Source organism: Salvelinus fontinalis, chromosome 8, assembly GCF_029448725.1.
Source record: "Salvelinus fontinalis isolate EN_2023a chromosome 8, ASM2944872v1, whole genome shotgun sequence".
Classification (NCBI taxonomy): Eukaryota; Metazoa; Chordata; class Actinopteri; order Salmoniformes; family Salmonidae; genus Salvelinus; species Salvelinus fontinalis.
Window position 1 is genome coordinate 10,456,492 of NC_074672.1, and position 11,716 is coordinate 10,468,207.

An 11,716-nucleotide genomic window follows, 5' to 3' on the forward strand; every position below is an offset into this window, starting at 1 on the left:
AGAGATACAGATTACCAAGACCTATGCACACCATGGTTCTTTCTGCCTGCCCCCTCCTCTCTCCCTCGTGCTGGCAGCATTGCATTAGTAGAAACCAAGACAGTTCTCAGGGATGTCCTGGTTGTCGCATCGTCTGGGGAAATTTTAGCTAACCCTTTCCTAACCTGGCATGTTAATTATCCTAACTTGCCACGTTAATTTCCCTAACCTGCTCTATAAATTCTCCTAACCTGCTACGAAAAGTCACTTCTGCTAGTCAAAACCGGCAGACCTGCCGTGAGAACAGTCTTGGTTCCCACTAATGCTAATGGTGCGAGGGTGTGTTCAGTCTTCGGTCTGTTGCGTGTAAAATATCCTAACTTATTCATTCATAATAGGCTCTGCTTTACTGAAGTTGCGAGACATTGCAAGCCAAGAAATTACGAGATACAGCATTCCATTGCGAGATACAGCTTTTGATTGCTGATAGATTGGCCTAGTGCACGGTTCTGATTCTGTCTGCCTGGTGGCCGACCTGTCTATACTGATAGATAGGCCTAGTGCACGGTTCTGACTGTCTGCCTGGTGGCCGACCTGTCTATACTGATAGATAGGCCTAGTGCACGGTTCTGACTGTCTGCCTGGTGGCTGACCTGTCTATACTGTGCCCCTGTGCCCATCTCTCTCTCCGTCCCTCGCTAGCTTGCTACGAAAGACACAAGTGTTTGAATTCTCTGAAGTACGGCAACTAATCAGTCTCCTCTGTTTCAAAAATACTGAATCTTGACACTCAGAAATGGGGTCTGTGCAAAGAATAAATTATTTTGGAGAGTCGACTCTCCACCATTGCATCATCGTCGTTAACAGTTGGAAAAAACGCAGGAAAAAAATATGTTTTCACATCCCTCACACACACACACGCCTCGACTTCCTCTGGAAGCTAGGTAGGACCTGGCACCCCCCCACACACTCGTCCAGCAGGTAGAGTCCACATGCCTCGGTTGTTGTATCTGGTGACATCACTCAGCAGACCTCAGCCTTTCTCTGTAGATAGTGGTTGCAGCAGAGTGACTTTTAATCTCGACTCTGGTCTACGTTCAGTGGAATACTAAACGCCAATCAGCATTTTCGGTTCCTTTCAATACCTATAGACAGACAGCAATGAGGTTGCCCTATTAATCACTTTCTCATCCCTTTTAACAAACCATTTCCCCATTCCCCGGTGTCTGTCCCCTCCAGGCTACAGAGGAGAAAGAGGAGATGGAGGAGCTTCAGGCCTACAACCGCCGCCTCCTCCACAACATCCTACCTAAAGACGTGGCCGCCCACTTCCTGGCGCGGGAGCGGCGTAACGACGAGCTCTACTACCAGTCCTGTGAGTGTGTGGCCGTCATGTTCGCCTCCATCTCCAACTTCTCTGAGTTCTACGTGGAGCTGGAGGCCAACAATGAGGGAGTGGAGTGTCTCAGGCTGCTCAACGAGATCATCGCCGACTTTGACGAGGTGAGAGAGAATAATCTGTATAAATAAAGGAAGGGAAAGGTCGGGGAGGGGGAATGGGGGAGAGCGGAGAGACAACGCGGGGATGGAGTCTTTGAGATTACCGAACGAGATTGTCGCAGACTTTTACGAGGTGGCAGATAGGAGGAGGTGGGAGGGGAGAAAGGGGTGGTCTTGAATAAAATCCACAAAGTCACCAAGAGAAAGAAAGAATAGCGATTGATATAGCTGAGTCGTTCTATGAATAGAGTACATTTTGGGTAGTGTAACTTGCACCTAATTTTGAACATTTTGTCATAAAAAAAAAACATATTTACCCATTTCAAGGGGTTAATAATTTTTAAAAAACTAGTAAGTGTTGACAGGGTTGAGGTTTTCATCTTAAATCAGCCATAAATCTCCGTCACTGGGGGAATGGAAACTTGCTGTGTGTAACAGGAAGGGGCAATTGTATGCAAGCTTCACCAAAAATGTTAAATACATTTTAAAAATCTGGCCTTATCTAGTTGTCTGTTCTTTCGACCAATCGAATAAAAAAATGTAACCTGACCCAACTCTTCTGCTCCTGCTGGCTTTAGCAGATTCTGCCATTACTCTCCTGAAGTTGCCGGTAATAGTTTACACGAGGAGTCGGCAACCTTTCTCATGTGGAATGCCAATTTATCTTACCATTTATACCAATCGATGTGCCAGTTATGGTTTTCATATGCACATTTTTGTTTAAACAGTTTAATGAAGTGAACAAATGAATGAGCACAAATTGGCGGGAAAGAGCGCATTCTGGAGAGAGAAGTGCATCTGGGCACATGGTCAATCCGACGTCTGCATTGGCCATAAAGCATTTACGGTGATACGGCCTCAGCAGAAGTCAGGGCATACATACTTCTTGAGCTTCGTGGAGCAGTGTGGAGCAGTTGTAGGAAGTGGATGTGTTTTCTACAGGATGTACCGCCCCCACCTACCGTCAACCAATCATGTCAATGATGAGTTATACAGAACCCTCGGCATTGTTACAACATTTGGGAGGCGGTACAGAGCTCGATTTGGCCTCTGCATGCCTCTGGAGGCTCCAGAGGCTCCGACCACATTTTCGGATTAAGCTAAAATGTGCTTTTAGTCTTGGCCTCTGCAATGGATTAGATCACTGAGATGTACGCAAATATACATACAGTACCAGTCAAAGTTTGGACACACGTACTCAATCCAGGGTTTTTCTTTATTTTCACTATTTTCTACATTGAAGAATAATAGTGAAGACATCAAAACTATGAAATAACACATATGGTATCATGCAGTAACCAAAAAAGTGTATATTTTATATTTGAGATTCTTCAAAGTAGCCGCCCTTTGCCTTGATGACTGCTTGCACACTCTTGGCATTCTCTCAACCAGCTTCATGAGGTAATCACCTGGAGTGCATTTCAATTAACAGGTGTTAATGCGTTTGAGCCAATCAGTTGTGCTGTGACAAGGTAGGGGTGGTATACAGAAAATAGCCCTATTTGGTAAAAGACGAGGAGTCCATCATTACTTTAAGACATGAAGGTCAGTCAATCCGGAAATTTTTACTTTTCTTCAAGTACAGTCGCAAAAACCATCAAGCACTGTGATGAAACTAGCTCTCATGAGGACCGCCACAGGAAAGAAAGACCCAGAGTTACCTCTGCTGCAGAAGATAAGTTCATTAGAGTTAACTGCACCTCAGAATTTGCAGCCCAAATAAATGCTTCACAGAGTTCAAGTAACAGACACATCTCAACATCAACTGTTCAGAGGAGACTGCGTGAATCAGGCCTTCATGGTCGAATTGCTGGAATAAAAACACTACTAAAGGTCACCAATAAGAAGAAGAGACTTTCTTGGGCCAAGAAACACGAGCAATGGATATTAGACCGGTGAAAATCTGTCCTGTGGTCTGATGAGTCCTAATTTGAGATTTTTGGTTCCAACCGCCGTGTCTTCGTGAGACGCAGAGTAGGTGAACGGATGATTTCCGCATATGTAGTTCCCACCGTGAAGCATGGAGGAGGAGGTGTGATCGTGTGAGGGTGCTTTGCTGGTGACACTGTGGGTGATTTATTTAAAATTCAAGGCGCACTTAACCAGCATGGCTACCACAGCATTCTGCAGCGATACGCCATCCCATCTGGTTTGGGCTTAGTGGGACTATCATTTGTTTTTCAACAGGACAATGACCCAACACACCTCCAGGCTGTGTAAGGGCTATTTGACCAAGAAGGAGAGTGAGGGAGTGCTGCATCAGATGACCAGGCCTCCACAATCACCCGACCTCAACCCAATTGAGATGGTTTGGGATGAGTTGGCCCGCAGCGTGAAGTAAAAGCAGCCAACAAGTGCTCAGCATATGTGGGAACTCCGTCAAGACTTGGAAAAGCTGGTTGCGAGAATGCCAAGAGTGTGCAAAGCTGTCATCAAGGCAAAGGGTGGCTACTTTGAAGAATCTCAAATCTAAAATACTATATGATTTCATGTGTTATTTCATAGTTTTGATGTCTACACTATTATTCTACAGTGTAAAAAAATGTAAAAATTAAGAAAAACCCTTGAATGAGTAGGTGTGTCCAAACTTTTGACTGGTACTGTATATATATGTGTTACTGCTCGACTAAAACAATGTCGGTTGACCAACAGCCTAACAAGCAGACAATCGACCAGTCAACTAATTGGGGTCAGCCCTAAGGCTATCTATCTATGGTTTGACATGTTATGCCCGACGTGCTTAGTTTTCCACCTCAAAACACCAGAAAATTGCCAGAAAGAGTAGAACCAGCTCACCTACACTATGATTTGAATATTAAATGTTCAATGTTTTACATTATTTTTTAAAGGAATAGTTTCACATTTTAAAGTAAAGTGGATTCAAATCTTCTTCGAAGTCGGAAAAACATGACGAGGGACAAAATGCCGCTATATTCATATAAAAAAATTGAATTTATTGAATGTTTCATGTGGTCTATTTTAAACAGGAATTAATTTAATATAACAGGCTTTTAAAGTTCAATATTGGTGCACAATTTCTACCTAAAGTATCAAAGGGATGCAAAATGTACTCTATTTATGGAACGACCCAGCTATTATAGTATGGTTTGTTATTGTGTGCGTTTTGGCACTCCTTGTAACTCCCTCCCTTTCCACCAATGACTCGCCTTTGTCTACCCCCCGACTGCCCAGATCATCAGTGAGGACAACTTCCGTCAACTGGAAAAGATAAAGACCATCGGTAGTACCTACATGGCTGCCTCTGGCCTCAACGACTCCACCTACGACCGTGAGGGACGATCACACATCCTAGCTCTGGCAGACTATGCTATGAGACTCAGGGAACAGATGAAGTACATCAACGAACACTCCTTCAATAACTTCCAGATGAAGATAGGTGAGTCCCTGGACCTATAGTAGAGATGGGGGTGGGATGGTAGTAGTAGTATTAGGAGTAGGACTAGCCATGAGACTCAGGGAACAGATAAAGTACACCTACAAACACTCCTTCAAGAACTTCCAGATGAAGTGGTATTACATGTGTGGCAAAGTGTCCCTTTGTAAAGACAACACACAGAGTAAGATTCAATTCTGGTTAGGGCTGCAGTAGTCTATCATTAGTTGACTATTTGAATCAGATGTGTTGTACTGGAACAAAAGCCGGGACATGTTGCAGCCCTCTAGGACAAAATTTACAGGTTTACTTCTAGATGAGTGAAGTGGTGCAATGCAGGCAGGCAGGTTGAATGTGTCTTGTTTCCTCATGCAGGTCTCAACATGGGTCCAGTGGTGGCAGGGGTGATCGGGGCCAAGAAGCCCCAGTATGACATCTGGGGGAACACTGTCAACGTGGCCAGTCGTATGGACAGCACAGGAGTCCCAGACTGCATACAGGTAGATACACCTACTTTGTCTGATATTAAGAATTACTGTACATATCTTTGGTATCCACTGTATGTTAGACATGTCATTGAGAGTCATACAATGTTCACCTATTTAAAACTTATTTAAATGCTATATTAATCTGTCAATGAAATTCATTGGATGATGGTTCCCCTTTTGCTGCTATAATAGCCTCCACTCTTCTGGGAAGGCTTTCCACTAGATGTTGGAACATTGGGGAACCTGCTTCCATTCAGCCACAAGAGCATTAGTCGAGCACTGATGTTGGGCGATTAGGCCTGGCTCGCCGTCTGCGTTCCAATTCATCCCAAAGGTGTTCGATGTGGTTGAGGTCAGGGTTCTGTGCAGGCCAATCAAGTTCTTCCACACCGATCTCGACAAACCATTTCTACTGTATGCTAGAGCGTTAAGATTTCCCTTCACTGGAACTAAGGGGCCTAGCCCGAACCATGAAACAGCCCCAAACCACTATCCACCAAACTTTACAGTTGGCACTATGCATTCGGCAGGTAGCGTTCTCCTGTCATCCGCCAAACCCAGATTCGTCCATCGGACTGCCAGATGGTAAGGCGTGATTTATCACTCCAGAGAACGTGTTTCCACTGCTCAAGAGTCCAATGGTGGTTAGCTTTACACCACTCCAGCTGAAGCTTGGCATTGCGCATGGTGATCTTAGGCTTGTGTGCGGCTGCTCAGCCATGGATTCCCATTTCATAAAGCTCCCGACAAACAGTTCTTGTGCTGTTGTTGCTTCCAGAGGCAGTTTGGAACTCGGTAGTGAGTGTTGCAACCGAGGACAGGCAAAACATTTTTTACGCGCCTCAGCACTTGGTGGTCCCGTTCTGTGAGCTTGGGGCCTACCACTTCGCAGCTGAGCTGTTGTTGCTGTTGTTGCTAGCAGGGCATAGATTGGACAAACTGACTTGTTGGAAAGGTGGCATCCTATGACGGTGCTATGTTGAAAGTCACTGAGATCTTCAATAAGGCCATTGTACTGCCAATGTTTGTCTATGGAGACTGCATGGCTGTGTGCTCGATTTTATACACCTGTCTGTCAGCAACGGGTGTGGCTGAAATAGCCGAATCCACTAATTTGAATGGGTGTTCACATACTTTTGTATATATAGTTGTCGTGTCTTTACTATCATTAAATTGAAGACCTCGTTTTTATCAAAGATTCCTGTAATTAGTATTACGTGATTAAACTGAATAATCATGTAACTGTAATTAACTAGGAAGTTGGGGCACCAAGGAAAATATTCAGATCACAAAGTTATATTTTCCTAAAATAACTTTTCAGATATTTTTATATCTTATCCATAGTCTTCTGATTAATGAATTATTTACTTTACCTCACGTTAGTCTCATTCCAAACGTCGTAAATTGTTGGTTATCTGCACGAACCCAGTCTTCACTATGAGTCATCCATACATCAATTGTCTTAATCATTTATTTATTACTAACTAAGTAATTCACAGAAATGCATAAACAAACAAACAAAGTAAATATGGTTACAGTAAATAATAAGGGAATGTGCCCTAGTGGGCTAAACCGGCATCGCGGCTTGGTGAACAAAACGGGGAGTAATTATAACAATTGAAATGCTAATCCTTTGCACATGAACGCTCACTCATTCGGGAATAATTGCAATCAATATATATATTTACGCTCAGTGAGTCTTCTTGATCGCTGTTGAAAAGTTGGTTCTTTTGTAGAATTGTCCGTCTCTCTCTCTCTCTCTCTCTCTCTCTCTGTCGTGGTTATAGTGGATAGTTCAGAGTGACATTCATTCATGTTGTTGTAGAATGTATGTTTCGGCGGTTGTCGTTCTTCACATTCAATGATACCGAATTCCTAGCTGCAGACTAGTAATTAATATCAAAGACTTGTTCTTATTCTGTCAGTATCGATAGTCTAAGAGTTTAACCACGTGGTATGGTGGTTAAACATTCAGCAATGGTCTGCAACTTTCGTCCCCTCCTAATGGAGAAAAACATGGTCTCCTGATAATTTCTCAAAGTTGGGTTTTATTCGGAATTGCAGAAAAGGGGCTGTCCCAGGATGCCTGACCCTAACTGGGCTCAGGGGCGGTCCTCTGATTTAGTTCAAATCAAAAGGGAATTAGATTTTCCTTTATTAAACAGTCCAAAATCATATTACACAATTTTACAAACAGTATCATACTCACTCATTCATCTTATACAACAATTAGATGTAAACCTCATATCTGAGGCTATTATATAAACAGCGTTATGGTAATGTGGCCACACCGTCTCCCATGAGCTTTCCCAAGTTGTAACAAACGGACTAGTTCGTAGCTGGATTCTTCACCGATCTTTTATACTTTCTCCGGAACATGAAATTTGTTCGTACCTCAAGTTCTGTGAGGTGGAAGAAATTCCTTTGTTCTCTCTGAAAATTTACACTGCCTTTTATACTGTGTGGCCATGTGGCAGGGTCTTCTCCTCAGGAATTTACGACCTCTCTCTGACCACAGCAGCCTAGTTGAAGGAGGCAAGGGGGAGGCAGGGAGAGGGGGACGGGGCTTGCTATACCCAAAGAGGCCAACGTCATGACATAGTATATGATGAAATCAATATAGCAATATAGATTGTGTCTCCTCCGTCCTCTATGATCAGTGCTACCACCTGCTGTATATAAAACCCTACTGCAGCTCAGTTTTTTGCAACTATGATTTATTACAAGGAACAAGAATTGTAACCAGATACCAAGTTCTCTACTTCAACTGAAGCTACAATTGTCATCATATACTTTTCCTTCCACCGTGTAGCGCCTTGGTCATCCTAGATAGAACAGAAAACAATAGGATAGCTGCTGTGTAGCTGTGGCTGACATTGTCTGTGGAGACGAGGTGGAGTGTCTCTGTGACGAATGACACGCGCGCGCACACACACACACTTACCGTGTCCTTGTGTTGTCTTTTCCCAGGTGACCACAGACCTGTACCATGTCCTGGTAAACAAAGGCTACCAGCTGGACCACAGAGGCCTGGTCAAGGTGAAGGGGAAAGGGGAGATGACCACCTACTTCCTGACCAGCGGTCCCAATGGTACCCAGGGCAGTTAACGGACGGTCACGGGACTACCGCTGGCTGCTAATACATGAAGAGGAGAGAGATGGACAGGGAGCGAGAGCGGGCGAGGGGGGAGTGAGGGTGTGAGAAAAGAGAGCGAGAGGAGGGAGAGAGATGAGGAAAAAAAGAAACAGTTCAAAGCCCTGAAGGAAATGTTTGTGTGTGTGTGTGTGTGTGTGTGTGTGTGTGTGTGTGTGTGTGTGTGTGTGTGTGTGTGTGTGTGTGTGTGTGTGTGTGTGTGTGTGTGTGTGTGTGTGTGTGTGTGTGTGTGTGTGTGTGTGTGTAATCATGTATTCTTATGCACACTACTTTAGGTTTGGGTCTCAAATGGCTCCCTGTATAGGCCCAGGGCCCTGGTTAAAATTAGTGCACTGTATAGGGAATACGGTGACATATGGGACGCAAACCAGGAACTTGGTTCTCACTTCAAGGCTTTAGACACGAAGCTACTTGAAAGATATAATTAGCAAATTATAGTGAAGACCTATTGCCTTAGAAGGAAATTACTGAACAAAAGGCTATATTTGTTTTGTTGTGAGCTACACAACAAATACTTCACATCCGGAGCTATTATTTATTTTTCACTGAAATGGAAGGATTTTTTTGTTGTCATGACGACCTTGTAACAAAAACTACATATGTATTATATGAAATATTCAAGGATGAGAAGGATGACAATGACCAAAGAACAAATGTTTTATTATGAGGGACTGACTCAACCAATTTCTGTTTGACATGACTGCGGATGGAACAACTGACATGACTGCAGAAGGAACAACTGACATGACTGCAGAAGGAACAACTGACATGACTGCGGATGGAACAACTGACATGACTGCGGATGGAACAACTGACATGACTGCGGATGGAACAACTGACATGACTGCGGATGGAACAACTGACATGACTGCGGATGGAACAACTGACATGACTGCAGAAGGAACAACTGACATGACTGCGGATGGAACAACTGACATGACTGCAGAAGGAACAACTGACATGACTGCGGATGGAACAACTGACATGACTGCAGAAGGAACAACTGACATGACTGCGGATGGAACAACTGACATGACTGCAGAAGGAACAACTGACATGACTGCGGATGGAACAACTGACATGACTGCGGATGGAACAACTGACATGACTGCAGAAGGAACAACTGACATGACTGCAGAAGGAACAACTGACATGACTGCGGATGGAACAACTGACATGACTGCAGAAGGAACAACTGACATGACTGCAGAAGGAACAACTGCAAACCTGTTGTTTTTTCAGCTTTTTCTTTCTTGTCGCTTTTGACAACAAGGGCCACGGAAAACAACGTCATTGTCTTTGATAGCGGCGAACACATTATTGTTTTTGACTTTGATATGCTTGCTAAAATGAAAAGAGAGCTGAGAAATCTTGTCTTTGATTGTGCACTGTGAACGAAGAGAGACCACACACAAGCAGAGCAGCCTTGGATTGGATTTCTGTGTTCCTTTCAGGGCCTCTATTGTGCGCAGGGTAATTCTAACCCACATAAGGTTGTGGGTTCTCTTTTCTATGTATCATCAATGACATTCCCTCTCTAGATGTATTTCTTTGGTACAAGCCAAAACAGAAACTTTAGTGACGGACAAACAAACAACTGCATTGCTACCATGGTACCGGAGTGAGTGTTTTCATTGCTGTGAGATGTTTTATATGAAATAAGTGTGTGCGTGTGAGGCTAAGTGTATGCTGTTCTTTATCTTTAAAGGGGCATAATTTTTCACTGTGAGGTTTTTAAAGATTCTGTATGACAAGTGGGTGTGCATCCCAAATGACACCATATTCCCTATATAGTGCACTACTTTTGATCAGAGCCCTATGGCCCCTGGTCCAAAGTAGTGTACTACATAGGGAATAGGGTGCCATTTTGGACGCACACATGCCAAATTGATGCTGCAAGGCTTATGCGTGTAGTTTTTATATCTTATACTTTGGAGTTGTGTGTTCATTCCTGATTTTATGTTTGTTGATTTGATTTAAATCACCTTTACTTCATGCCTTTTATTTTACTGTGATTATGATCACAATTCCATTCCAACCCTTAATGTCTAAAAACCCACAAATTGATTTTGGATTGTGTTTAAAGGAGGTGGTAATCTACACACGGTGGGCCTATAGCCTACAGTACAATGTTACATGTACAGGAGAATACACAAAAGTTATCTGGTTGAACACTAGCTGTTAACTTGAAATAAGAGGTACATATAATGGTAGTATCTGTACTCCATAGTATTTGACACCATCCAATAGTATTGGTATTTGGCACATAGATGCTCTTTACACCCCAAAGGAGTAGTTGAAACTCATCTTATGAATGTACAAAATATACTGTATGTCTATGGTGAAACTACTACTTATTATTGAAAGAAATGACCAGAAAACTAGTTTTAATAGTGCCAATACAGGCTCCCAGGTCAGGACAGGGACGTGGAAAGAGCTACTTCCGTATTATGTAAAGTACTATTGCTATTGAATAGAAATGAAGGTTTATGTCCCTTGATCCCACTTATCCCCCCCAATACTGAGGCTCACTGTACTGTACCAGGGAGTAGGTTACAGTATGTAGGCCCTACCGTGGTGACTTGTGGTCTCTGTCTATCTATCTTCTTCCTCGACCTATGTCATGTTCATTAGGAACGGAAGAAAATAAGTGAAACAGGGAGGTACTACAGTACCTGAACTTGTCAAATACGAAATGGCTTGTTTAGGTTTTTTTTGTGGCAAAACAGACTCCTACTGTGAACACGAGCCCAATGAACACGAGCCTGCTGATGCTGATCAACCTGTGTGTAGGAAGGAAGGGTTCTCTGATTGAAGTTGTTTTGTTCCCGCTTTTTTCATTTTCTTCATCCTTTTCCCATTCGTTTCTTACTGTATTTGAGTTGAAAGGCCAACAAATACTGTTTGTTTGTTTTTCCATTCCAAAAATAACAATATAGCAGAATTGAAGAAATGAAATGGTTTGATTTCCCCTTAAAACTACATCAATACATTACTGTTTTGTGTTATTGATGATCATTTATTTATTATTATGTTACTATTCAGTGTCTTCCCCTAATCAATGTGCAATCTAGGCCTGTGTGTTTTTCTGCTGTTTCATTGCAATGCACATTTTATTAAAATAATTAGTTGGATAAGTTATTGGTAATGTCATGTTCATAATAATGGCTACCATGCCTTAAATCGCCCCTATACCTATGT

At 42.9% G+C, this 11,716-nt stretch overlaps 1 protein-coding gene across 3 annotated transcripts in view; it reads left to right on the top strand.

Annotated features, from left to right (window-relative positions):
- LOC129860518 (adenylate cyclase type 6-like) overlaps positions 1-11,652 on the top strand; it is an 83,951-nt gene extending 72,299 nt beyond the window's left edge. For all 3 annotated transcript variants that reach the window (XM_055930965.1, XM_055930967.1, XM_055930966.1), the window contains exons 20-23: positions 1,219-1,482; positions 4,672-4,876; positions 5,249-5,373; positions 8,332-11,652. In XM_055930965.1, coding sequence (XP_055786940.1) covers positions 1,219-1,482; positions 4,672-4,876; positions 5,249-5,373; positions 8,332-8,469 — 732 coding nt within the window. In that variant the 3' untranslated portion in view covers positions 8,470-11,652. The remainder of the gene's footprint in view (positions 1-1,218; positions 1,483-4,671; positions 4,877-5,248; positions 5,374-8,331) is intronic.
- Positions 11,653-11,716: the final 64 nt, after the last annotated feature.